The sequence below is a fragment of the Agelaius phoeniceus genome, chromosome 15, assembly GCF_051311805.1.
Source record: "Agelaius phoeniceus isolate bAgePho1 chromosome 15, bAgePho1.hap1, whole genome shotgun sequence".
NCBI lineage: Eukaryota > Metazoa > Chordata > Aves > Passeriformes > Icteridae > Agelaius > Agelaius phoeniceus.
Window position 1 is genome coordinate 16614677 of NC_135279.1, and position 27824 is coordinate 16642500.

The 27824-nt window shown below is 59.5% G+C and overlaps 1 protein-coding gene across 1 annotated transcript; it reads right to left on the minus strand.

Annotated features, from left to right (window-relative positions):
• Nucleotides 1-24904, minus strand: ARAP3 (ArfGAP with RhoGAP domain, ankyrin repeat and PH domain 3). Its single transcript, XM_077186485.1, has 34 exons — nt 24722-24904; nt 21998-23067; nt 21380-21435; nt 21035-21108; nt 20210-20280; nt 15418-15687; nt 13801-13870; nt 13260-13380; nt 12885-13072; nt 11395-11501; nt 11095-11294; nt 10861-10946; nt 9981-10163; nt 9608-9770; nt 9168-9299; nt 8939-9095; nt 8709-8811; nt 8311-8509; nt 8160-8223; nt 7203-7366; nt 6849-7061; nt 5940-6045; nt 5318-5465; nt 5099-5167; nt 4735-4809; nt 4512-4626; nt 3713-3841; nt 3410-3543; nt 3186-3268; nt 2943-2978; nt 2443-2506; nt 2161-2298; nt 1843-1881; nt 1-1194 (listed from the first exon to the last, which is right to left on the minus strand). Exons 2-34 carry the CDS (start codon nt 23026-23028, stop codon nt 628-630), a joined length of 5355 nt encoding a protein of 1784 aa, XP_077042600.1. The 5' UTR covers nt 23029-23067; nt 24722-24904; the 3' UTR covers nt 1-627.
• Nucleotides 24905-27824: the final 2920 nt, after the last annotated feature.

The following is a 27824-nucleotide window of genomic DNA, read 5'->3' on the forward strand; positions in this document are numbered from 1 at the left end:
TACAAATAAACCTTTATTTCTCCCTGCTGGTGGCAGGAAAGGTACAAACACCCTCGCAGAGGAGGGGCTGCCCTCCATCGCCAGGACTAACGCCAGGCACACATGGCCAGCCCTGCTCCTGCTGCTCCCCCTGTCCCCCCAGACTATGCCCCAGTGGATGCAAGAGGGGAAGGGGGTATGGCTTGGGTGTGCTGGCCCTGCCCCGCAGGCCCAGAGCTGGAGGGGACACGCTGTGTGCCCCTGTGCTGGCAGGCACCCCATGCCCCTGCCTGGCACGGTGCTGTGCTGCCAAACCATGCGGGCACCACGTTCCTGTTTTGTTTTCCTCTTTGCTTGTGTCCCTCGGTGCTGGGCTCCATGACAGGTGTGCCACCCACGAGCAAGGGCACAGTGTGTGGCAGCAGTCCCAGCCCTCCCACGAGGGGGTACCACGGCCCAACATCCTGGTCACCACTTGTCCCTTTTGTTCCCAATCCCAGCCTGGCTCCGGGATGAGGAGGAGGAGGAGCAGGGTGGGGCTTCCACGATGTGGGAGTGTGGTTCCTCTCTGCCACTGGGGTACCCAGCATCGCTGCCACCGGGCACGCCTTGACCCCAGGTCGGTGGCCACCCCTTTGGCACAGCAGGTCACGTCACCGGCTGCCCAGGCCCCGGGGGTTGCCCATCGCTCTTCCTGAGGATGACACTGCTGAGCTCCTGCATTAGTTTGTCACTGATGGGAGAGGGAGGCTGCAAGCTCCTCTTCCTGGGCAGCTCCAGGGAGGTCTCTGCAGTGGGGCTGCTCCCTGGTGTGGCTGCCTGCTCCCAGTCCCTGCCCAGAGCCAGGGAAGGCTCCATGTTCCTCTCCAAAGAGGACGTTTTGGTGGGTCTGAGCCCCGGGCTCGGGGCTTTGCTGCTCTCCAGGTTCAAGCCCCTTTCGAGGGACACGGCTTTGGTGACAGAGGGCCCTGTCACCCTCTGGGCTGGGTTGGCAGGCAGTGAGGAGCGCAGGGCGGTGCCTGGGGGCTCCTCAGGGAACGGGGACGGCTTCTTGGACCTGTCCACGGGGGGCACGGCCGCCAGCTCTGCCAGCAGCCCCTGCCCCAGGTCCAGTGCCGCCAGCTCGGGGAAGTTCCCCACTTCCTCATAGACAGGATCGATGTCTGCCTCCTTCTCCTGCTGCTCCTCCAGGGAATCCTGGTGGATCTTCATGGGCTGGGGAGGGCAGGGGGCAGGGTGAGGGGCACTGTCCACACAGCTCAGCTGTACCCCTCTGTCCCCCTCACCCTGCCCTCCCTGCACTGCCTGGGATCCTTCTCCCTCACCATAGGGTTGACACCTGCAGGGGACCCGCCCTCCACCAGGTCCCTCGGCTCAGGCACTGCTGCCCTTTCTTCCCCATGGCTGAGGAAGGGGCAGTTTTGGTCCCTGCCTGGGCATGGTCCATGCCACCAGCCCAGCACCCCTCAGCAGAGCGTTCAGGGTGGGGTGGGGAGGTGGATCCTATGCAGAGCACAAGGCCAGGAGAGATGTGGTTCAGTGGCCCAGTGGCCTTTTTGGAAATAACCTGATGGCAAGGCACACATAAACCTCTTTCCTCACATTTCTTCCATTGATACCCTATGGGCAATGTGTGCCCAATGGGAGAGGCTCTGGAACTGGGCTGGACTGGTGTGCCCTTGCTTGCCCACACCGGGACCATGCAGGGACCCACATCCCCAAGCAGGGAACATGCAGAACAGTGGGCCCCCCCTCGTCTGCCACACAAGGTGGGCACATCTCCAAGTGCCTGTGGCATGCTGCAGGTGAGCCCTGGCACAGTGCAAAGCCAGCAGCAGGTGCTCCAGCTGTGCAGGTACTTACAAAGAACATGGACAAAGTCCTTCGCGTGTGCAGGCGGCGCTAGAAACAGAGGAGACGGACAGGGGTGAGCACGGAGAGCACAGAGCAGGGCCACGGCTGCCTGGGCAGGCAGGGGAGGGCAGAGGCTGCAGGAGCCTGCAGGCACGGAGAGCTGCCACGGACACGGGCACGGACACGAGCATGGCACACAGCACACACAGCACCCATCGGTGCGCCAGCCTCTCCAGCCCGGCGGTGGGCACGGGGTCCTGGGGCGGGTACAAGGAGCAGGATGGGTGCAGGAGCACCTGTGGGCAGGGGGAGCTGCAGGGGCTTTACCAGGGTCTGGTTGGCAGAGAGCATGGTGGCATCAGTGCTGTCCCCGTGCAGGGGCACCAGCGGCATCGTCCCGAATTTCTGCTTGGCCAGGTCGGAGGAGGAGCGGCGGCGCAGCACCACGGGGCGCAGGTCATCGTGCTGTGCACAGGGACAGGGTGGGCACGGGGGTCACGCCTTGCCAGCCCCCTGCCAGCCCTGCCAGCCCCCTCCCAGACCTGCCAGCCCCTTGCCAGCCCCCTCCCGGCCCTGCCCAGCTGGGTGGCACTGCCAGCCTGCACCCACCTGAGCCTTGAGGATGCTGGTGGTCCAGTCCCACAGCTCGGCCTGCCCTGAGCACACCAGGTACCTGCAGAGCAAATAGTGGAGAAGCTGCCAAGGAGTGGGGCCAGTGGGGCCCATGTCACCTTGTCACCTTTGTCCGTGAGCCTGGGGCTTTCAGGTTCATCTATATCCCTCAGGGCTAAATCTCTGAAAATCTCTGTGTGCCCAAATAGCTGCTTTAGGGCAAGCTGGGAGCTTTTAGGGCACCCAGCACCACCCATGGGGTGCTGGGGTGGGTGAGGAAGCAGGAAGGCTGTGAGGCAGGAATGTGGGTGGCCCCTGGAGCCTGGCTCCCGTCCTGTGCAGGGACAATGTGGTCCCACCACTCTGCCTCTCAATAGCCCCAGCTCTGCCCCAACCCCAAGGCCTTGTACCAGTGGCCCTGGCTGTCCCACCCCCACCAAAACTGGGGACAGATCTCGACCTCTCCCAGCCCCAGGACAGCAGGGGAAGGTACTCACAGCTGCTGCTTGTCCAGGGTCAGCGTGAAACCCCACCTGGAAAGGAACACAAGGCTGTAGGACAGCAGTGTCAAGCTCAGACACAGCCTGGGGTCTGTGGGCAGTGGGGCAGGGGGCTGAGTTCACCCCATGGGCACAGGCTTTGGGTCCAGGTGTACTCCAGCAGCTGGGTTTGGGTGCCAGGAGCAGGCACTGAGGGATGGATATCTGCCCCAGTGCCATGCCTGGGAAGGTCCCACTTACTGAGCTGGTGGCTTCAGCTTCTTCCTAATGCCCATGTAGACCTTGGCAGCATCCAGGGGCCACTCACGCTCTGGCTTGGCACTCTGGGAAAGGACATCCAGTAGGTCAGCCCGGCTTGGTGCCAGCCTCCCTGCCAGGAGAGCAGCCCCCACTGTGCTGCTGCTGTCCCCAGGCTCCTCATGCCACCCCCGGGGCTGAGGCCCATCCCAGAGCATCCCCCCTACCCTCTTCTCCTTGAGCAGCAGCAGCCTCCTGTCCTGGATGACAAAGTAACGCTCCTGGAACTTGTTCCCCAGCAGCTTGGGGGGCTCCTCCCGGCACTTCAGCAGCCCACACTTGGGGGTCTCACGCTTGGCACCTGCCCAGTGTGGGGACAGAAGGGTCAGGGGGCTGGCAGGGTGGCATTGCAGGGGGATCCCACTGTGGGATCGGTGATGTGCCCCTGATGGCTGCAAGGGGAAGCTGAGGCAGAGCTGTGCCCCTCTGGGGACACCCCGAGGGACTGGGTCCCTTTGTGCCCACCTTACCTGTGAAGAGACAGCTGCCCTCGCCGATGGGCACCTTCCTCACCAGCAGGTACGCGGCGCTGGGCTCCGGGAGCTTGCACCACTGCAAGGCCTGCTCCAGCACCTTCTCCTTGGGGTGCAGGGGCCGCTCTGGGGACACAGGGACACTCTCACCACCGTGCCAGCTCCTGTCCCCTCTGCCACCACCAGAAAGGCGGTTTGATGTTGGATTTACTAGGATTGTGATTCGTATAATACCATAACCTCCAAGTTTTAGAAGCAGGGCTGCTAGCAGTATGGAACCGGCAATGGGAGCTTCTCCGTGGGCTTTAGGCAGTCACAGATGCAGGCTTTATAGGGAGGCTTTAACTATGAAGGCTAGTGGAACAGCTAGGCTTGCAGCCCAGCCTGATCAAGAAGAGTTTAATGTAGGATGTGAAAGTTTGAGTATTGGGAAGTACAGTGTACCAATTTGATTGTGCAGGTGGAGGATAGCAATGAGTAGTGGGAGTGAGCTGGCAAGTGTATAAAATAAGAGGTAAATGCCAGCGTTTAGGTGTTCTGGTTGGTTCCCTCATCGTGTGATGAGGATGAGGGTGGGGATTAGGGTGGCTTTGAATGCGATGTAAAAGAGTATTTAGCTCTGAGGCCGAGAAGGCCAAGAGGATGAATAGCTGAGCTAGAATTACAGTTGTAGCAAGACTCGGTTGTGGTTGGTGGGTTCTTGTTCTAGGTGGTTTTGGTTCGCTGTCCCCCATGCCTGCCCCTCAGCAGCCTGGCCATGGCAGGAGCACCTCCTGGGCCATCCCCCCGTGCTCACCCAGCTCCCCGTTCTCCAGCGCCTCGAAGGTCAGCCAGATGTCCAGGCTGGCGGGCACGTTGCGCATCTCCAGCACCTGGTTGGTCAGTTCCTCTGCTGTCATGGTGGGGGACACCTGGGGTCGGACACACGGGCAGCTGCAGTGGGTGGTGCAGGATGGGTCCCAGGGGAGCCAGGAGCTCCCTCCCCACATGCTCTGGCACAGCCCTGCTCTGGGACTCACCTTCAGGGTGACGCAGCAGTCGGACACCTTCTGCTCCAGGTACACCTCAATGATGAGGTCTCCTGCCTGGGAGAGCTGTGGGGACAGTGGTGGCATTGGTGAGATGTTGGTATGGGTGCTGAGCACATCCCACTTTCCTGGGGCTGGAGATGGTGTCCTGGGAAACTGGGGCTGCTCCTCCCCCGGGCAGGAGCCTCAGGGTGGGGGGCACAGGGGAGATAAGAGGGGGAACATCCTTTCCCAAATGAGGATATGGGACAGTGGGGACCCATGGTGGGCAGCTGGGAGTGTCCCCATCCCCCAGGCAGTCCCCTCAGCCCAGGGGTCCCTGATGTGGTGGGGCCAACAAGCACATTCCCAGTACCTGGGTGTCCTTCCAGGTGGTGATCAGGCTGTTCTCCAGATCCATCTGGGATACCTGATCCTCATCAATCTGCCAGAGGAAGGGTGCACAGGGTCAGCATGGAGCGGGATCCAGCTTGAGGACACAGGGCCAGGGTGGAGGGACACAGGGGGAGGCAGAGGTGGGGCTATGGAGGGATCCAAGGGGTCAGGGCCAGCATGGCTGCAGGCCCCTGCTTACATTGAAGATGCTGACGTAGTTGTCGATGAGATCTTCCATCACCTTGACCTCGTGCTCCCCTTTGCCGTCGGTCTGGAAGAGGCTGGGTGCGAAGAGCAGCGACAGGTTCTTGGTGCTCATCTGGTTGAGGTCTGCACATTTCTGCACCCTGGCACAAGGAGCACACAGGTGAGGGGCTGGTCCTGCTCAGGGTATGGTTTCAGCCCCAGCCACTCTCCTCTGCCTCATACAAACAGCCTGGATACCCCCAGCCCCTCAGCAGTGGGAACTCCAAACTGGGCAGTTCCTGTTTTGAGAACTTCCCTCTGACATCAAACCAGACAACGGCGCTACCTCAAACTCTGACTCACAATGGGAATTGAGTGTTTTCTGTCTTTTGGGGGCACTGGATGACATTTACATCCTACAGGGTGGTGTCCCCTAGTCCCAAACCTCCTGTTGCTCCCCCTTGCTGCAGGATGACTTTGGGAATGTTCAAGGTGTCCCAGCACCAGCTGTGTGGGTGGAGCGGGGCATGGGTCCTCCCTGTCCCTTAGGGATAGGAGCCAGCACTCCCTGGGCAGCAGGGAGACCCCACAGGGCTGGCAGGACCAGGGAACCCTGGCTGGGGGGCCCCACTGACCGGTAGAGGTGTCCGATGAGCGCAGCCAGGGTCTTGTGGTTGAGGCGAGGCAGGCGATGGATGAGCTCCTTGTACCGCTCCAAGCGCTGCGGCTTCGAGGAGATCTCTGGAGAGAGGAAAACCAGATCCTGGCTGAACCCAGCGGATCCAGAGGTGACACAGCACCAAGGCTGGCACCAGGACCCATCCAGAGAAACACTGGCCCCAGGGTGTTGGGGAAGATGAAACAGGAAAGCCTTATAAATATGATTGTCTGGCAAAAGATTTTGAGAATATGGAAACTATAAGCGAGATTGAAATGAAAGCAAGCTTTGAGATCCCTCAGTTACTGAACAACGGGAAAACAATGGTGTGGCCAGCTGAAGGTGATCCCCTTTGGATGGAACAACACCCTCTGCTTGCAGGCAGCTCCAAGGGTCAGAGCAGACCCTACAGCTTGGCAGAAGGGGCCCAAAGAGGACTTTTTAGGGTTTAAAATGTAACACAGTATGGTAATGTAGTGATTCTTATAGGCTGTATGTAAATGCTATAGCATTTGTATATTGTGTACTAGATTGGTTAGTGAGAATGAGAATATTCAACACAGATGATGATTTATTGTATTGTAACAGGAACCTCGCTCTCTTACCCCGTTTATTCTTTTACCCCTTTACGCTCTTACCCCTTTTACTCTCTTAGGCTTTTACTCTCTCATCCTGTCATCCTCTCTCCCCCTCTCTTCTCTCAGTCCTGCTCTGAGCTGTGCCTGGCAGCTCCCAGCAGAGCCCTGCACCCAGGCCCTTTGCAATAAACCCCAAATTCCATGACCTGGCTGCAGAGATCTCTGCTCTCCATCCATCCCGACCGTCCTACCCCTGTCACTCCTACACAGGGAAGCCAGTGCAGAGCAGGGTTGGGTGAAGGAGGTACCTGCAGCCTCCTTCCACTGCGGGTGCAGCTCCAGGGTGAAGATGGGATCTTCCAGCTCCCGGAAGAACCTCTTCAGCACGTCCGTGACATCCTCGATGAAGTTGTCGCTGATGCGCAGCTTGACGTTGCGGGCGTCCCGCCGGAACTCCTCCATCAGTACCTTGATCCGGGACTTGGCTCCGTTCTTGCGGTAAATCCCCTCGTGCCGCAGCCCTGGGACAGGGACACGGGGTCACAGGGGCCGGGTCCTGCTCAGAGAATCCCTCATGGAGCTGGTGGCCCCGGAGCGGTGCCTCCTGCCTGGATCTGCTGGCATCCCGAGGTGTTGGAGGGTGCTGGGGGTGCTGGGCTCACCGTACTGGGTGATGAAGGCGATGCAGGAGTCCACGATGATGGGGATGTCCCCCCGGCTCAGCTGCTGGTCCCTCAGAGCGTTGCCCCGGCCCCCTGCCGATGCCTGGATGTCACTGTACCACGCTGCCGAGTCTGCCCGCGACAAGCCCTGCAGGTAAAATGTCCTGAGAACAACAAGGGCAGAAAAGAGGGAATGAGGGTAGTCCCAGGGGCAGGTTATCCCTCCTGCCTGTGACAGGGAGCCAGGCTGAGCTGAGGGACACCCTACCCCACCAAAACACCCCTGCAAGGCACTCAGTCTCAGCCCTGCTGTCCCTGTAACTTCCCCACCAGGGATTTGGGATCAGCATTGGCCCATTCCTGTTGGACCCCTGGCTACTGAGAATTTCAGACTGTCTGTGCTGACAGGCACTGACCCCCAAGAGAACACTGCATTGATCTGAGGCCGTGGAGAAGGCTTCCAAAATGGAATGACAGAACTGGGATTGTGAATGTGGAGTTTGAATACAAGTGTGTAATATCACATGGTGGGAAACTTAGGGTTTGGGGTTTTAGAATATAGTAATATAAATAAATCAAGATGGAGGTTTTAGGGCAGAGGCTAGTTGTTCTTCTTCACCTTCTTCTCCATAGGTTTGGGTGGTTTTGTGTAATTGAATAAAAAAGTCCTCATTGCAGGCCATGGGTGGTTGGTTATTGGGTTAAAAGTAAAAATAATTTAGGTGTCATTTCTTAATTGGAGAGTTTATCCTTAAAAGGCCTTGTAGAGACGGAGATGGGGCTCCACTTTTTAGTTTGTTTGAGTGAAGTGCTGTAGAACTCAGGGTTTGTGGGACTGTGGCATAGATAAGAACCAACAAACACCTGAATCCCAACACATCCCAAAGTGCCTTTGCCCTGGGCAGCATGCCGAGGTCGCTTGGCTCATTCCCCATCACCCCCACGACCAGGACTCACCTCCCCATCTCCACCAGGACCAGCAGCTCCTTCTTCTCCGGGGTGTCCGTGGGGGGAACCAGACCTGCATTGGGTGAGAAGCTGAGCAGTCAGAGCCACACGGGGCTGCCCCACGGTGCCCGTCCCGGCCCTCTGAGCTCCCGGCACTCACTGAGCTCCTGCAGCCGCCGCAGGTTGATGCTGTCCTCAGCCCCGTCCTCCTCGGCGGGGCAGATGAAGAGGTGGCTCTTCTGCAGGATGAAGAAGGCCCTCTGCCAGCGCTCGGGGTTCAGCATGCACTTGTAGCGCAGCTGGCCCACGCGCTGGAACTCGTAGCCCAGCAGGCAGTGGCAGCTCACGGGGGTGAACCACTGTGGGATGGAACAGATGAGCGGGGTGAAGACATCCCCAGGGCTGACCCCCACGAGGATGGGGGCAGCTCACCAGGGAGGAGAGAAGCCCTGGAAAGGGAGGAGAGCACTTCCCACAGTGAATGAAGGGCATGGGGAGCTGTGAGGAGTCACAGTAGGTGAGCAGGGACAGTCTGGGGACACGCTGGGGCTGGCTCACCTTGCCGATGGCACTGGCCCAGGCTTGCAGCGTTTCGGGCCCATCAGTTCCCAGCTGCTGCACTTTTTCCCCAGTGAGGAAGAGCTCAAGGGTGAAGCGAAACCTGCAGAGGATGAAGCAGCCATGAGGGCAACCCTGTCCCTGCCCCCAGAGCCAGAGCAGGGAGCCCAGCCCTGCTGTCTGCGTGTCCCACGCTCTCTGGGCAGGACTGGGGGCACGGCTGGGGGTACCTTTCAGTGGGACCAGGGCTGGTGAGTGCCTGGTGGGCTTTGTTGACCCCCAGGGAGATGAGATCCCCGCTGTCAATGTGGGCCAGGGGCTCAGTGCATTTCTCAGTTTCAAAGAAGAGCAGGGCTCTCTCCAGGGAGCACCACGTGCGCTGGAAGTCTGCAGGAACAGGGGCTCAGTGCCACTGGGGTGGGCACCCTCTGCCTGCCCTCCCACGCTGCCCACACTCACCTTCTTTGCTCTTCCTGGCCCCTGGGAGCTTTGGGGGGGCCGTGGCCCGGTACAGGTACCCGCTGTGTGTCACTGGCTGGGTGATCTCGTTGTAGACACCCTCGGGACCCGGGTCCTGTGCTCGGGGGCTCCCTGTGGGACACAGTACAGAGGGTGGGGGGAAGAAGGCACCCCCAAATTGTGGGTACAGAGGGAGATCCCCCTCATGCAGGTGTAGGCAACGGGGTGTGCAGGCATGGGGTTCTCTGAAAAGGGACTCCAGAGGAACGTGCTAATCAGAGATTCCAGAGGAATCCTTCAACAGGATGAGTCCCCCAGGGAGCCACGACACCTGACACCCTGAGTGTCCCTGGCCTTGGGCCATGCCAGGAGGGGCAGGGCCAGCAGCAAAACGGAATTTCCTCCACCGCAGCCAGGTGGGGCTCAAGGCTCCTCCTTACCTGAAAGGTTCCTGGGCCTTTTGCTCTCTGGTCCCCACCAAAGGTCGGCCCCCGGGGCTGCCTCGCTGGCAGCAGGGTCAGAGGCCAGAGCAGCCTCCGAGGATGAGAAGAACTGCAGGATGGTCTTGAGCAGGGCTGGTCCTGCCACTGCAGAGCACAGCGCCTGGGGTGAAACAGGAACATTTAGGGACCCTGCCCTGGCTTATGGAGACCCCAGCTCCCTCCCAGGGCTGCTCCAAGGCAGCCAAACCAGGGCACAACCTCCCAAAATCTGCCCGGCATGAGGGAGTGAGCACACGCAGCCAGGCAGGAGGGGCTGGCACCTCAGACTAGGAGCCCTGGGGGGCTCCCAGCCCCTGGAGGTGTCCCCTACCTGCAGCACCTCCTCCTGAGTGGCGTACTGGGGGTGGGGCAGGCGGTACCGTCCCTCCCGGTACTTGCGGGCGATGAATTCCCGTCTCTGCTCGGCGCCGCTCTCCGGGGTGATGGCCTCGGTGGTGGGGAGCCGAGCGGCCCAGAACCGGTTGGCTCGGTCATTTCCCAGCACGATGAAGAGCTGTGGGAGAGTCCCTTGGTCATGGCGAGCCCCAGGGTCAGCAGGAGGAGCAGCGTTCCCGGTGTTCCTGCATCCTGAGGGAGGCTGTGGGGATGCTGCTGCCCCGCCAGAAGCAGCCTGGCCCCTGAGCACAGCATGCCTGAGTGCCTCACCTGCATGATTTCATTGCACCTCCAAATGCCTCACCTGCACAATTTCACTGCACCCCTGAGTGTCTCACCTGCACAATTTCATTGCACCCAAGTGTATCACCTGCATGATTTCATTGCACCTCCAAATGCCTCACCTGCACTATTTCATTTGCACCCCTGAGTGCCTTACGTGCATAATTTCAGTGCACCCTCAAGCAAGGTGATAATACCTGCACCATTTCATTGCACCCTTGAGTGTCTCACCTGCATGATTTCCTCGGCCCCCTGAGTGTCTCACCTGCACAATCTCACTGCACCCCTGACTGCCTCACCTGCACTATTTCCTTGCACCCTCAAGTGCCTCACCTGCATGATTTCATTGCACCCAAGTGTCTCACCTGTATGATTTCATTGCACCCCTGAGTGTCTCACCTGCATGATTTCCTTGCACCCCTGAGTGCCTCACCTGCATGATTTCATTGCACCCAAGTGTATCACCTGCACGATTTCACTGCACCCCTGAGTGCCTCACCTGTATGATTTCATTGCACCCCTGAGTGCCTCACCTGCACGATTTCATTGGACCAGACGCTGGTGTCCAGCTTCAGGCTTTGCACCTTGGAAATGTTGGAACCCAGGCTGCGGTGCTGCCCTGCAGGGAGCAGGACAGTCAGCACCCCTTGATCCTGCCAGGGAACTGGGCCCCAAGTAATGCCCACACCCCAGGCAGACCATGCCTGCCCCGGCCAGCCCAGCCCACACCCTGAGGATGCCCCTGTGCCCCCCAGGAGCTGTCCCACCTGCACACTGCTTGCAGATGACCACACACAGGTTGATGGATGCCCAGTCAGGACTCTGAGCCCAGCAGTCAGCACAGTATTTGTTGGCTTTGTTGGACCAGATCTTCTCTGCCACCTCGTAGTCGTAGAGCATCTCAGCAATGGCCTCCTGCAGCGCCTCCATCCACTCCCGCTTCTCCCGCTCTGACTCGGCCACGAAGCTGGGAGCACCAGCACAGCCAGGGCTCAGGGGCTGCAGCCACCAGCGCCCAGCCCAGCCTGGGCTGCTCCTCCCTGCCCATCGCCCAGATCCCAGCGTACCTGAACGTTTTGGAGGGGGTGATGAGCTCGAAGCTGCGGCTCTTGGCCTCGCGGATGGTGGAGCCGCGCATCTCGATGAAGCACATGGCAATGCCCATCTTGAAGAACTGCAATTCAGGGTGACAGCGCTGTTGGTTCTGCTGGGCACCACCCTGGGCACACCTGTGGGGTTGGGGCTGCAGCCATGGCATCCCCAGCATCCCATCCTTGCTTTGCCTGGACAAGCCCCTGCTGCTCCCTCAGCCACCTCTCATCTGACATAAAGCACCCTGCAAACACCTTCAAATGAAAGGCAGCTTCTGCCCACAGCCCCTGAAATGTGAATACCCACGTGTCCTGGGCTGCAAGATGTGGTTTCTATTCTATTTCCCATCCATTAGAGCTGGGGCAGTTCTCTGCTGTCCATGGGGCAGTTTGTTCTTTCTCTCTCCCCCAGCCAATCCTCCCTGCAGGAGATCTCTGCTGTCCATGGCCACTGAGTGTCCCTGCAGGGCTGATCCAATTCCAGCATCCCATGGGGAGATGCTGCATTGCCCAGGGCAGGAGCCAAGCATTCCTACCTGGATCCAATGTGAGCCTGGCACAGCCCAGCAGCCTTTGCCCAGTGCATTGCCAGAGGAGCAGCTTCTGCTGCCCTGCATGGCCAGAGGGAGCCCAGGCCCATCTGCAGCAGCCCTGGAGCTGCAGAGGAAAACTCCCCCCTTGTGCAGGATCCCTGCTCCAGCAGAACCACAGCTGGCACTGCAGGAGGGCTGAGCCCCCATGGGATGGGGCTGTGCCACCTCCCTGACACACAGGGGGCAGGGACTGATCTGACTCTGGCATTGGTTTGGTTTTTGTTTGTGCTATTGCATTTGTATTTTTAATTTTCCTAGTAAGGAACTGTTATTCCTGCTCCCATATCTTTGAGAGCCTCTTAAAATTAAAACAATTCAGAGGGAGGGGTTTACATTTTCCATTTCAGGGGAGGATCTCTTCCTTAGCAGACACCTGTCTTTCCAAACCAAGACACCAGGTCCCTTTCTTTTGGGGATTCGAGTCAGGCACCCTCATAAAACAAATATCAACCTGAGCCAGCTCCTCAGAGCTGATGCTGCTTAGTGCACAGCAGGCACCTGCAAGTGAAGTGATGGAAATAAAACCAGGGGTGCTAAGAAAATTCAGCAGGAAGGAAGTGAGGTATTCTGTGGGCAGCAACAGCAGCAGCAGCAGCGTGGGAGGTGACAGGGACCAGCTGTCCCTGTGAGTGTCCCTTGCAGCAGATGTGTTTGCTGCTGACTCTGTGCCCATTGATGCAGCTGCCCTGGGATGGGTTGGGATGCTTGGTGTGACCAAGACCAAAATGCCTGGTGGAGATGATGATCTGCAGCTTCTTGCTCTGCCATTCCCTTTTCCCTGCCCACCCATTTCCTCTCTGCTCTCTCTTTGGCACCAGCCCTGCCTCAGCTCCCTCCACCCCTCTCATCCCACGTGGGGGTCTGGCCACAAACCTGCTCGCTCTTGTACAGCCACATCTCAGGCAGGCTCAGGGCTGCGAAAACCTTGGACTTGTGGCCCTTCAGCTCCAGGGTTCCTGACTTCTGGCAGTGGGCAGTGTTGGCAGGCCGGGGCCGGGACCCCACCAGGCGCTGCTCCATCACCTTCTTCTGTAGCGTGGAGCACCACTCATTCCTCTGGGCTGGGGACCAGGCAGGAGGGAGCGGGGCTGAGCCCTTCCCCACAGCCCTGGCATGGAGCAGAGCACCCAGAGGGCAGGCAGGGAAGCAGGGGATGTTTTGGGGATGCCTGTAGGGTGCTCTGCCTGGAGAAGGGAGGCAGGGATGGGTACTTAGGGCTGGCGGGCCCTGGCCCAGGTTTTCACTCACCCTCGTTCTCAGCACGGAAGACAAAGATCCGATGGCTGGTGATGACCTGGAACTTGTTGTCCTTGGTGGAACGAGCCATTTCAATCACAGACAGCGGGATCACTCCTTTGGGATAGGGCTCCTGGAACGAGCCCCAGGTGGGGTTACCCCCTTTGCCCTTCCCACAGGGCACCTCCATGACCTGGCACATCCTCCACATGCCCTGGGTGCTCTGCTGGTGCTGCCTCACGGCACTGCCTGCGGGCACCAGCAGCCAGGTGAGTGCTGGGGATCCAGGAAGGGGTGGATCCATGGCTATCCCTGTTTCCACCAGGATCTCCCCTTTTCTGCTCCCTGTTGGCAGAGGGACCCTTGCTATCCTGGGCTCCCCACGGCTGAGGCTGTGCTGGGAGCCTGCCAGGCATTGGCTGCTCCACCCTGGTGATGGCAGAGCACTGCTGGCTCCTTCCAGAAGGACAAGGGGAGGCCAAGGGGATGTGGCAGCTCCCCAGGCGGTGTCAAGGCTCAGCCTCCCCACCCTGCCCTGCTGTGCCTTTGGTACCTTCTCACTGCTGGAGTACATCAGGTTCTTCCCATCGAAACGGACGTAGCGCCTCTGGAAGACATAGTTCCTGTTGGGATGGCAGAAAAACTGTTGGGAAGGGGAGGATTGGCCCTCATAGACCCTTCCTCCTCCCAGGCACGGCTGCACAGAGGGGCACCCAAGAGGTTCCTCTTCCAAGGGGAGCACAGTGACCAGTGCAGCTACCTCACCTTGCCCAAGGGAGCTTTACCTACAGGGGCTGCCCCATCCCTGGAGGTGCTCCAGGCCAGTTGGAAGGGCTGGGAGCAACCTGGGATAGTGCAAGGTGTCCCTGTCTATGGCAGGGTGTGGAATGAGATGATCTTAATGTCACAGACATGTTTTATGAAAAATCCTTTCCTTTGGATTTTTCCTCCTGAGAAGCTGAGAGGCCTCAGGAACAAAATGTAACCAATGGTTATCTGCTGCTGTGGGAATGCAACAGGTGCATCTGGGATTGGGCTCATGTGGTTGTTTCTAATTAATGGCCAATCACAGTCAGCTGGCTAGGACTCTCTGAGAGTCAGGAGCTTCTGTTATCATTCCATTCTCTGCCTTCCTTTCAAGCCTTCTGATGAAATGCTTTCTTCTGTTCTTTTAGCATAGTTTTAATATAATATATATCATAAAATAATAAATTCCTTCTGAAATATATAATAATAAATACATATAAATATATTAAATAGAGAAATAATTATAATAATTATAAATGTATTAAATATATATTTATATGTATTTATATATATTTATATATATAAATAGATAAAAATATATAATAAGTATATATAATACATATAAATATATAAATAAATAAATTCCTTCTGAAATATATAAAAAGAATAATAAATATATTATTGATAATTATTGATATATTAAATATATAAAATATATAATAAATATATATAATATATGAAAACTATATAAATAAATAATAAATTCCTTCTGAAATATATAAAAAGAATAATAAATATATATGAATATATTAAATATAGAAATAATTATAATAATTATACATATATTAAATATATAAAATATATAAACATATAAATATATAAATATATAATAAATATAAATAATATGAATAAATAATAAATTATTTCTGAAATATAAATAATAATAAATATATATAAATATATTAAAATATGTGAAGAATTATAATAATTATAAATATATAAAATATATAAAATATATAATAAATATATATAATATATGAAAACTATATAAATAAATAATAAATTCCTTCTGAAATATATATAATAAATAATAAATTCCTTCTGAAACATGGAGTCAGATCCTCATCTCTCCCCTCTTCCTGCGACCCCTGTGAACACCACCACAATTGGTGACCCCTAACAAGGGGCCACCGAGTGACGAAAAATCCGCACAACCTTCAGGTCCCTCCCAACCCGAGCCCTCTGTGACCCCCCGGCAGCCCCACGTACCCCTGAGGGGGCAGCTTGTCCAGCCCAGCTGTGACCCCCCGGCAGCCCCACGTACCCCTGAGGGGACAGCTTGTCCAGCCAAGCTGTGACCCCATGTACCCCTGAGGGGACAGCTTGTCCAGCCCAGCTGTGACCCCCTGGCAGCCCCACGTACCCCTGAGGGGACAGCTTGTCCAACCAGCCGCTGAGCATGGTGGGCCGTGGCTCGCAGAGCGAGGTGAAGCTGGCGTAGGGGGAGATGGTCAGGTCGTCCAGGAGCTCGTCGGGGTACAGGTGGGCGGGCAGGCTGAACGGGGAGCCCTGGGCCCGCGGTGCCTCCACCGTGGAATAGCCCTCGCTGTCGGTGTGGGCCATGCGCTCCATGAGCCGGCTGCGGCCCTCCTCATCCTCGCTGCGGCCCTCGCTGCTGCACTCGCTGCTGGTCCTGTGCCAAAAGGGGCTGGGAGGGAGCTGGGCACCACAGCACGGTCCTGGGCAGTGTCTGGGGACACCTGGCACTGCTCCTGGCTGGGCACCACAGCACGGTCCTGGGCAATGCCACCCCATCTGGGGACACCACTGTAATGCCACCCCATCTGGGGACACCTGGCACTGCTCCTGGGCAATGCCACCCTGTCTGGGGACACCTGGCACTGCTCCTGGGCAATGCCACCCCGCCTAGGGACACCTGGCACTGCTCCTGGGCAATGCCACCCTGTCTGGGGACACCTGGCACTGCTCCTGGGCAATGCCACTCTGCCTAGGGACACCTGGCACTGCTCCTGGCTGGGCAGCACACAGCACAGCACAGTCTTGGGCAATGCCACGCTGACTGAGGACACCTGGCACTGCTCCTGGGCAATGCCACCCTGTCTGGGGACACCTGGCACTGCTCCTGGCCTCAGCCTGGCCTGCCTAGGGCACTCAGGGCTGTTGGGGTTTGCACCTCTGGGAGTGCTCAGGAGCCCCATGGCCACCAGCAGCTCGAGGCTCAGCCAGTCCTGTGTGATGGCACAAAGGCTGGGGCTTCCCTGCTTTAGGGAATGTCACACAGGCCACCACCAAATGTCCCCAAACCCCTGGCATCACGTCCTTCTCCTCTTCACAGGCAGCAAAAGGAAACCAGGCAGATCCCCAATCCTAAATCCTGCTCCCTGCTGTACACCCAGCCCAGCTGCTCCCTCCCTGTTCAACATTCCCAGCACTGTGAAGCTCCTGCCATGACCCCTTTGTGCCTGCTGGGCTGGTGGAGCTCCTGCATCCATCCCCATTCCTGGGAATCCATGCTAAACGCCCACCAGCCCTGCTGGGGCTCTCCAGCCATAACAATAAAAGGAAATTATAAAAATAAACTGCAAACCTGCCCTTTCCCATCAGCCCTCTCAGCCAGTGCTTTTCTTTCCCTGGAAAGGAAATGTGCTGGGAAATGTCTGGCAGTCCCAGGAGGTCACAGGGGCCTGCCCAGGTGCAATGGTGATGGGAGGAAGACAGTTCCTGGGACACCCCAGCACCCAGAGGACAGCATCCATGCCAAACTCCCCTGAGGAATCCAATGCCAGGGCGAAGAGAAGGATCCTAAAAAGGCAACAAGGACGATCCAAGACTTGTCCCAGCTTCTGTCTGAGGAGCACCTGAGCATCTCCAGGGGACAGGGTGGGTGATGGGGCAGGGCCATGAGGAGAATGGAAGGACTCCCTTGGCCATCACTGCTTCAGCCTCAGGAGCTGGGTGATTGTTGGAACTCAGTGCATCCCTCTGGGTGCCCAGAGCTGCCAGGACCCCGCCGGGGGGCTCAGAGACCCTGGCACACAGCCCAGAGCACCTCTGGCTTTGATTTTGACCCATGGAGCAAATTACCAGCTTTGTATGGGGACATGAAAGTCACAGAAGTTTGAATAGTGTAATAATAAAATTATCACAGGGTGAAAATGTCGATTTTAGGATTTTTGGTATGGGGGTTATGGGGACAAGATGGAGGAATCTGGGCATGTCCAGCCTTTCTTCTTCTTCTTCTTGGTCTCCATTTTCTGCTGTGATGCTGGCACTTTGGGATTGGTTTAGAATGGAAGCGCACTGTCTAACATGGGTGGTAGGTATTGGGAATTAAGTGTAAATATGTTATACAGTTTGTAGTATAAAAGGACAACACCGCCTCGGGGGCAGGCAGAGTGCCTGTGGCTGCCCTGCTGAGCAGATCTCGGCTGGGCAGAAAGAAAATTTTATAGATAAGAATTAATAAACAACCTCAAGAGCGAAAAGTGAAGAGTCCAGACTCATTCTACAGCCACATGGGCCGAAGCAGAGACATCCTGCACATCTCAGGGCATCAATTATCAACCAAAACCTGAGAGGGGACATCAGACAGAGCCAAGGAGCAAGGGGCAGAACCATGTGGGAGAGGAGCAGATGAGCTCTAGGAACCCTCCTTGGAGATGGAGACATTTTTGGAGAAGAATCCCACAGAATGTGAGAAAGTGTCTCCAGTGTAAGTTCATGAGAAGCTTCAGGACCAGGGGAAGGACCCAAAACACTCCTAAACTCTGCCAACAGCTGGATTTGGGCACTGCCTCATCCTAGGACAGGCCCTGGACAGGCACATTCTGAGGATCAGCTGTCCCTGATCCACGTGGGACAGGAGCAAACCCAAAATCTGCCTGGGAAGATGCTGGAGCCATCCCAGCTGGGTCTGCCCAGAGAAGCGGGGTAGGGCCAGGGCTGAGGAGGGGATGGAGAGGGAAAACGGCCGGAGTGGCTCCAGGAAAGACAAGAAATGGCCCTGGCTGGCCTCGAGGCTCAGAGCACAAGGAAAATCGCTGTTCAATTAGCACAACAGAGCCTTGGCACGGTGACTCATCCGGCTGGAATCCCAGCCTTGTCTGCAGATGCTTCAGGAGGGACTGGACAGGGAACAACGGTGTGGCTGGGGGACTCCGAGTCACAGGCAGGCAGCAGCCTTGAGTGCCAGGGCTGAGAGGGAGGCAGACCCACGGAATGGGGCAGGAAAACAGGAAAACGGGAAAAAATCCACGGCAATGGGGCAGGAAAAGAGGAAAACGGGAAAAAATCCACGGCAGCCCCTCCCTGAGCCGGGCCTTACAATCAATGAAGCTGCAAAGAGACAGAGGGCACTGAGCATCAGGCACCCACAGTGCCTGGTGAGTGTGACCCCGTCCCCTGAGCTCCGAGGGGGGACAGGGACACTGCTGTGCCACCTCTGTGTCCTGCTGGGGCTGCAGCAGGGCACCAGCATTTCAGAGCATCACCAGCGTGGATGGGGGTGCTCAGACTCAGAGCAGGTAAATCCCTCCTGCTGCACCCTCAGCTCCCAGTTTGCAGGAATTTTGCATTCCTCTTCCTCTTTCTGGGGTATTTTCTTGCAGGTGAGGTGGCTCTGCTCACCCCTGACACTGGCACTGCACACCCCAAGCCAGGGAGCAGCGTGGGCCAGACAAAACTCCTCCAGAAGAGGGCAAGAGGAGGTACCACAGGGAGGAAAAGGGGCAGAAGGGCCTCTCGGAGGTTTGGGACTGGAAAATATTCCCCATGACCCAAAGTGGATGGGTGGGCAGAGGACACCTGGTCATTCCCAGTGACACAAGGATGAGGACTGGAGAAACACCAGTGCTGCAGGGGAGGATCAGGAGGTCCCACAGAGGCAGCCAGGGCTGGCCAGCAGCCCCCCAGCAGCTGAGCAGGACCCCACAGCTCTGCTCCAGGGAATGGGCTGGGACCAGAGGGGCTGGGGTGGGATGATGGAGGCTGGGAACACAGGGCAAATGGGTCTCAGAGCTTTTCTGTCTCCTCTTCCACTCTCAACACCCCAGCCCTGCTTGGCTGGGAGAAAAAAACCTGTGAACTGCTGTCCCTGGCACTGCTGATGGTCACATCCTGCCTCTTCTCAGCAAGGCCAGCTGCAAAACCCCACAGCTGCCAGTGCCTGGCCAGTTCCCTTGGGATGCTCTGGATCCCAAGTCCCTGGAAGCCACTGGATGCAGACAGGTCAGTGCCCAGCTCCTCTCTGAGCTGATTCAGAGGCTCCACAGGAGATTTCAGTATTTCTGTGTACAAAACTCCAATTCCCAGGTTCTGGAGTTCTGGAGCCTGAGAATTTTAGACTTTCTGTGCAGACAGACTCTGACCCCCAGGAGAGCACTGCATGTGACCTGAAGCCATGGAAAAGGCTTCCACAACTGATTGCTAGCACTGGGATTACAGCTGTGTAGTTGATTAGAAGTGTGTAATATCACACGGTGGAAAACTTTGCAGTTCCCCATCCGTGGCTCTGATCTGTGCCATGGATCAGGTGCCACCACAGTGCCACACACCCAGAGCACTGGGGGTGTCCCCAGAGTGGGCAGAAAGGCAGGACAGGGACATGCACTGGCCAGCAAGGCCACAGCAGGGCTGAAGGCCACAGAGCTGCAGCTCACCTCCTCCTCACTAAGCAACACAGGAAAAGGAACCCTCCCCATCCGAAATGGGAAGAGCAGCTTTCCTTCCTCTTTCTGAGATGCTATCAGGAGTTATGGAAAGTACATTTCAAAAGTGTTTTAAAGGTGCCCCTCACAATTTCACTGTCCTCCACCACAGAGTGCCTGAGCAGCAGCAGATGCTGATCTGATGCTGCTGGAGCCCTCAGGGATTGCACAGCCAGCTAATTTCTGAGTAATCCCCATCCCCCATGGTGTTTCCCTATTCCCAGAGGCCAAACCCAGGTTCCTCTGGGTGTGCAGGTGTGCAGTGCCCCTGGTGCTGCCCCAGCTGTGGCTCAGAAATCTCCCACCAGCACAGCTCCTGCTCATCTCCAAACCCATCAGCCCTTCTAGAGGCAGCTGACACCATCCCAGAGGCTCCTGACCAGCTCTGCTGTGGGGTGAAACCCCCATTCCCTCTCAGGCTGTCCCCAGGGCTGTGCCCTGTCCCCTGTCCCCAGCCCAGCCCCTGAGGCCCCAGGAGCTGATCCCTACCTGCAGCCTTCCCGCTCCAGCTCCAGCTCGGACACGGCCTCGTAGCTCTGCTCAGAGGAGCTGCCAACACCCTGGGAGGAGAGAATGGTCACATCTGCTGTGCCCTGTGCCATCCCAGAGCCCCTGAGCCTGCCTGGCCCTCAGTGCAGGGGCTCACCTGTGACCCTAACCCAAAAGCACAGAATCTCCTGAGCTGGAAGGACACATCCAGCCCAGCTCCTGTCCCTGCCCAGATCCCCCAGAAGTCCCCCCTGTGCATCCCTGGTGGCCAAAGGCTCCTGGAGCTCTGGCAGCCCAGCTCTGGGGCACCCAGGGGTGTTGGGGTTTGCATCTCTGGGAGTGCTCAGGAGCCCCATGGCCACCAGCAGCCCGAGGCTCAGCCAGTCCTGTGTGATGGCACAAAGGCTGGGGCTTCCCTGCTTTAGGGAATGTCACACAGGCCACCACCAAACATCCCCAAACCCCTGGCATCACGTCCTTCTCCTCTTCACAGGCAGCAAAAGGAAACCAGGCAGATCCCCAATCCTAAATCCTGCTCCCTGCTGTACACCCAGCCCAGCTGCTCCCTCCCTGTTCCCTCCAACATTCCCACCACTGTGGAACTCCTGCCATGACCCCTTTGTGCCTGCTGGGCTGGTGGAGCTCCTGCATCCATCCCCATTCCCTGGGCAGCCTGGGCAGTGCCCAGCACCCTCTGGGGGCAGAACCTTCCCTGGGCATTGCTGGGCACTGTGGCCTCCCCAGCTGCAGCTCTGGGCTCTGCAGCAGCTGGTGGGATGCAGAGTGACAGCAGGGGACAGCCACCACCCCCCAGTGTCCCCTCACCTTTGGCTCCCGGGGCAGCCCCACATGGCCGAAGATGGTCTCGCTGTAGGGGGTGATGGGGGGATCATTCCCCTCTGTGGGCAGAGAGGGCAGGGAGAGCATCAGAGGGGAGGCAGAGAGCAGCCAGGACTGCCAGCCCTTGGGAGGGACCCCACAGTGCCCCCCAACACCCAGGGAGTGTGACACAGTGGCACAGTGACACAGTGACACAGGGGCTGGGCTGTGCCTGGCATGGCCACCCCGGTCCTGGCAGGGGCAGGGGCAGGGCAGGGGCAGGCAGGGGTGTGGGTGACGCCCTCTCCCTTGCCGGGAGCCCGCGGTCCCTGCTGTGCCCCGGGGTCTCACCTGGCCTGCCGGTGGCTCTCTGTGGGATGGGGGGCAGGGCCCCGGGCCAGCCAGGGCTGCAGGGAAACAGGACAGGGTTATGTGCCCGGAATGGGGCCCGTGCTGGCCGCTCTGGCTGCTCCCGAGCCCGGCTTTGTCCCCTGGGATGTGCAGCGTCCCCTCCCCGCTCCCAGCGCCCTCCTTGCTCCCTTCCCTTCCCACCCTGGCACTGCTGGGACATTTTCTGGCGCTGTGGGGCATTTCCCACCGCAGCATCTCCCCCCTCTGACATCTCCCACCTCGTTCCCAGCAGGGGCGGCTCCAGAACCTCACTCAGCCACCCCCTCAGCATGCTGGGGACCCCCAGCCCCGCTGCCAGAGGGGCACAGAAAGGGCACAGCCTCCCCCTGCATCCACAAGGAGCCATCGGGGGGCCCAGGGCCGTCCTGTCATCCCAGAGGGATCCCAGCTGCCGCACCAGAGCTCGGGGAAGGCACGGCGAGGGTGCTGAAAGGGGCCCGTCAGCACCTGGGGGCAGCTCTGGGGGAGTCCCGGGGCTGGGGGGGTCTCTGCACCCTCATCTCTGCCTGCTCTGCGCCCCTCCCTCGGCGCTGAGGGGAAGCATGGGCTCGCTCAGACCTGTCCTCCGGCCGGCTGTGCTCCTGCGGGCACGGGGCGGGGGGCGGCGGGACCCCCTCCCCCCGGGGCCCGTCCTCCCCTCCCGGCTCCTCCGCGGCTGCCGCCGGGCGCTCGAGTCCCTCGTAGATGACATTGGAGACCATCTCCAGCCGGGGCTGCCCCGAGCCCGGCTCACACGAGGCTGCCCTGGGGCACGGCGAGGGCTCCCTCCTGCCCGGGGGAGCCTCCTGGGCACTGCCAGGGCTGGGCTGGGCTGCCAGGGCCCTGTGCCTGTGCCGTGGGGGCACGCTGGGCACGGACGGGAGGCATGTCTGTCTGTTCTCCGCTGTCTCCAGGCCCTGGCCGTGGCTCGGGGATGGCCGCGTCTCTTCCCGAGCGCTGTCCCGCCCTCGCAGCCGGGACGCGATCGCGCCCATGGTCACAGCTGCCCCCGGAGCCGCCTCCGGGCTCTCCAAATCCGTGGAGCTCTCCCCTGGCACGAAGCCCTCCAGTACCACAAAGGCTGCTGGTGCCCGCTCGCTGCCCGGGCCGTGCGCTGGCACCGCGGGGCGTGCCGGGGGCACGGGCACAGATCCCTGCTCCGCCTTTGAGCGAGGGAAAACCGTCCTGGGCTTGGGAACCGGCTTCGGGGCGGGAGGAGCAGCGTCCTTGGCTCCAGGCGGTGCCTGGCCCGGCACGGTGACACGCGGCTGCGTCCCAAAGGCGTCGCTGGTCCCTCCCGGCTCTGCTCTCATGGCATCCTTGCCCTCCTGGGGGGCATCCAGCACCTCCGTGCCTCGGCAATGGGAGTCTCCTGCCGCGGCTCTGCCCCGCGCTTGGCTCAGCAGCCGAGTCTGCTGCGCCAGGGTGAGGATGCGCTTGCGGTGCCCGGTGGCGGTGATGCCGATCTGCTGCAGGTGGTGGCTGTCCAGAGAGGTGGCATCTCTGGCCACGTGGTATCCGTGCTGCTTGAAGACATCCCGGTACCGCTCCAGGTGGATGCTGGCCAGCCAGTCTGCAATATCCGAGTCAGGCCCGCACGGGGAGCTCATGGCCCTGGGGTGCCTCTGGACGGATGCTCAGCCCATCATCTGTGCGAGGAGGGGAGAGAGGGGCTGAGGAGGCGGCAGGAAGGGAAGGGGGGTGGGTTCAGCTGCCGTGAGGGGCGCGGATCCCGCGGGTGGGAGCGCGGGATGATCCCGGAGGTGCCCACAGATCGCTGCCGTCCCCGCAGCCGCTCACCTCCCACTCCCAGCTCCGGGAGCCGCTGTCCTGCTGTTCCCCAGCCTCTGCAGCGCTCCCCGGGGCTGCCGGAGCCGTGACCCGAGCCCGGGCAGGGACCGAGGCTCCGGGGGCTCACGGGGAGCGGGGCCGGGGCAGATGCCGAGCTCCGGGAGGCTCCGCGGGGCCGGCGGGCGGGCAGAGCCGCGTGGGGGGCCCGGGCAGATACCGGGGGAGCCGCGGGCCCCTCCCCGGGGATGATGAGCTCCTGTGCCGGCCAGCGCGGGGAGGGCTCTGCGGCCGGAAGGGCCAGACCATAATCTGTCTCTCTCACTGCTGGCGAGGGCATGGGAGAGGTCAGCATGACTCACGGACAGACAGAGGGGGGACAGACTCCCACCCACCCACACACCCGCCCGCACATCGCTGCAGAGGCACGGCCGGGCTCCGGTGCCACCAGGGACGCTCAGCCCGAGATGACTCCGCGGCACAGCCCGGGACAGAGCCTGCTGAGGGCCTTTTCCCATGAATCACGCAGCTCCGCGCTAAACCATCTGTGCTGACTGTGCTGCCACTGGCTCTTTTTCCAGTTCCTCCATTTCCCTCTATTGTTCGGCGCAGGCTTCCTTCCTGCTGCCTGCACGCTCCCACGCATCCCCTGCCCCCTCCCGCCGAGCCGCGTCCCGAACAGAGCCGGGAGAGCCGGGCTGAGCCTCCAGGCCCGTGCCGGGGCTGCCCGGGTGCCCTGCCAGGCTGCGGTGCCCCGCCAGCACGTGGGGGACGCTGTCAGCGAGGAGGAGGAGGAGGGACAGCCAGGACAGGGGCTGGGACAGGGGCACAGGGCAGCTGTCAGGCTCTGCAGCACCGACAGAAAAGGCAGGGCAGGGCAGCGATGTCCCGCACAGAAAGGGCAGGGCAGGGCAGGGCAGGGCAGCGATGTCCCGCACAGAAAAGGCCTGGCAGGGCAGTGATGTCCCGCACAGAAAAGGCAGGGCAGGGCAGCGATGTCCCGCACAGAAAGGGCAGAGCAGGGCAGTGATGTCCACACAGAAAGGGCAGAGCAGGGCAGTGATGTCCCTCACAGAAAGAGCAGGGCAGGACAGCGATGTCCCCCAGCGATGTGGGCTGGGTGTCTGTGCCCCAGGGTGGAAGGGCTGTACCCACTTCTGCCCAGTAGCTGGGCCCAAAATGGGGCAATTTCCCCCTTTTTCATGCCTGTATCACCCTGAGGGATCTGCGGCCGGCTCTGCCCTCTGCCTGCCCTGCCTGGGGTCTCTCCAGTGAGGAGCTGGCACCTGAGACCTCTCGGTGCCTGGGGCTCCGGGGCCGTGCCGGGCACCGTGCTGTGGTGTGGCCCTTTGGGGCAGTGCAGGGCGTGGGCAGTGACAGGTGGGCACCATCCCCGTGCCCACAAACCCCTGCCTAGCTGGCACAGCGAGCACGGACTGTCCCAGCCCTGGCCCTTCCCCAGCGTGCCCAAATCTGTCCCATCCCTCTCTTGCCATCCCCGCGCCTGTCGCTTACCTCTGGCGGCCCGCAGCCCCCCGGGCCGGCTCCGGAGGGGCAGCACGCGGGGTGGCAGTGTCCTGGCTCTGGTGGGGCAGCACAGCGGGTGACAGCGTCCTCTGGGCTCCGGGGCCACCCTCTCCGGGCTCCAGGGGGATGCCAGGGCAGTCCCGTGCAGGAACTGCCGCGGGCTCCGCGGCGCCCAGGCTGCGCCTCCCACTGCCGGTCCCTCCTCCAGGCCAGCCCTCCGGTCCCCATCGTGTCCCACCCTCTGTCCTGTCCCTTCCAGGCATGACGCTGCCCCGGCTGCGCTGGGTCCTGTCCCTCAACCAGGCTCTGCCTTCCTTGGGGCTAAACTGAGGAAAACAGGCTAAAATATTCATGCTGCTTATGGGAATCAGAGACTGGCACTTGGGGGGCTGGCTGGGTGAAATTTTGGGGAGATCAACACCTTTGTGCTGTGGGGATGACAGGAATGCTGCACCTCATCCCAGTTCTGGTGCCCTTTGGGCAGGGGGTGTGGGGTGAGCTGAGGGGCAGGATGGCAGCAGGGGCTGGCGTGGAACAGGGACATCCAACGGGATTCCATCCTGCAAGGAGCCTGAGCTTTCAGCACAGCCTGGCCCAGCTGCTTTTAACACAACAGCTCTTGCAAGAGCCCCAGCAGGGCTGCCCAGCTCAGCTCTTACCCAACCTTGAGGCTGTCAAGGCTGATATCTCCCTCCTGATGCCATGCTGATAACATCTCCCTGCCCTGTGAGCTGAGCACTGCCTTGCTCCAGCTGCAGCTCCTGCAGGTCCTTCCCCACCCCAGCAGTGCCCATTGTGGGGGTGGTGCGGGAGGGCCACCCTACAAAACCCCTGCGTGTGGCTCAGGGGAAAGGCACTCACCACAGGCTGCTGCTGCAAAGCAGAAGCAGAATTCAGCACGAGCCTGGCAAGGCTTTTGCCTTCCTTCCCTTTCCCCAGCAGCTGCTCCAGCAGGGAGTGACACATCCCCAGGGCAGGGGTGATCCCACGGACCCCCTTGTGCGTGGGGTGTGGAGACCCTCGGGGTGCCAGGGGACCCTGGGGGTGTGCAGGGGGAGGGCACAGTCTGTCCTGCCATCCCCCTGCCTTGCAGAGGAAGCTGTTGGGCCCTGCTGTTCTGAGGAAGGCTGCTGAGGTCTGTGGTGTGGCTGGGAGGGACAGAGCACAGATCTGTCACCATCTCTGTCCTGCTGTGCTGCAGCAGCGAGCACAGACTGGCACCTGCAGCACCTCCAGGGACAGAACCCAGGCAGGGCCAGGCTGGGAGGATCCACAGGGGCTCCTCTGGTCCAAACTCACTGCTCAGACAGCTCAGGGCACAGGGCTGTGTCCAGAGGCTTCTGCCATGGCCCCAGGCAGGGACACTGCACAGCCTCTGCACCATCTGCTCAGGGCTGGCACTGCCCAGGGCAGCAGCTCTGCCTCCTGGGCAGGGGCAGCTCCTGGGCTCAGGCCCTGCCCGTGGCTCTGGGGCCATGGCTGGGCCTGGAGCAGAGCCTGGGGCTGCCCTGAGCCCTGCACACAGGGACAGACTGGGGACACAGGGACAGACTGGGGACACAGGGACAGACTGGGACACAGGGACAGACTGGGGACACAGGGACAGACTGGGACAGACTGGGGACACAGGGACAGACAGGGACACAGGGACAGACTGGGGACACAGGGATAGACTGGGACAGACTGGGGACACAGGGACAGACTGGGGACACAGGGACAGACTGGGACACACAGGGACAGACTGGGACAGACTGGGGACACAGGGACAGACTGGGGACACAGGGACAGACTGGGACAGACTGGGACAGACTGGGGACACAGGGACAGACTGGGACAGACTGGGGACACAGGGACAGACTGGGGACACAGGGACAGACTGGGACAGACTGGGACAGACTGGGGGACACACAGGGACAGACTGGGGGACACACAGGGACAGACTGGGACAGACTGGGGGACACAGGGACAGACAGGGACACACAGGGACACTCAGGGACACCCAGGGACAGACAAGGACACCCAACGACACCCAGGGACAGCCAGGGCTGAGGCCCCTCTCTCTCCCTGGGGCTCCTCTCCAGCTGAGCAGCCCCAGCTCCCTCAGCCTTTCCTGGGCACTGAGATGCTCCAGGCCCTTGCTCAGCTCCAGGAGCTCCTGTCCCTGCTGTGCTGAGGATCCAGAGCTGGACACAGCAGCCAGAGGTGTCCCCAGGGCTGGGCACAGGGGCAGGATCACCCCAGAGGTGTCCCCAGGGCTGGGCACAGGGACAGGGCTCTGCTGGCAGTGCTTTGGGGAGCCCTCAGAACCTGCTGCTGGGAGCAGTGCTCCTCCCTGCTGCCAGGAGGGCAGGGATGGGCAGCAGGACAGGGAAATGTTGTCTCTGGGATGTCCTCACCATGGCAGGTCACTGTCCTGGCAGGGTTGGTGTGCCCAAGGACAGGGTGTAGTTCCCACACCCTGCTGGCTGCTTACAGGGCAGTTTGGTGCAGAAAACCTTCTCCACTGCTCCTTTCTCCTTCCCAGGCACTGAATTCCCGGGTTTGGGGCTCTGTTCCCTTGGCAGGAGGAGCTCCTGCTCAAGCACCTGGTGTCCAGGGGGGAGTGCTCCTTCCCAGACCCCACCCAGGACATCCCCCAGCCATGGGACCACCCCAGAGACCCAGAGCTGGCACAGGGAGGGGAGCAGGGCACAGCAGGGCACCAGGGCAGGGCACAGGGATGGGAGGTATCCCGAGGGCTTCCTATCAGCCCATGTACTGCAGAGCAGGTTTCAAAGCCTCTGCTTGCTCCTAGTGTTTGCCAGCCTGCTGATGGGACACATTTACATTTACATTTATATTTATATTTATAGGTATATTTATATTCATATTTATATTTATATTTTGTTTTAGAATTACATTTATAGTTATATTTAAATTTATAGTAATATATTTATATTTATATATTTAGACAGCAGCATGCTTGAGCAGAGGCACAGAGCCCTGTCCTGCCATGGCCACAGAGCAGGAAGGTCGTGCCTGCTCCCAGGAGGAGGCAGATGGGCAGGATCAGAAAACCCCCCCGGGGCTGGACTGGGCTTTGAGAAGATGC

What these genes read in the sequence shown, in the direction of transcription:
- ARAP3 (XM_077186485.1), bottom strand. Translation starts at nt 23,028, where the DNA reads ATGAGCTCCCCGTGCGGGCCTGACTCGGATATTGCAGACTGGCTGGCC. An exon ending in GGCTGCCCCGGGAGCCAAAG is followed by an intron (nt 20,281 to 21,034) that starts GTGAGGGGACAC and finishes CTCTCCTCCCAG; the next exon opens with GGTGTTGGCAGCTCCTCTGA. An exon ending in CTCATCGGACACCTCTACCG is followed by an intron (nt 5,466 to 5,939) that starts GTCAGTGGGGCC and finishes TCCTTGTGCCAG; the next exon opens with GGTGCAGAAATGTGCAGACC.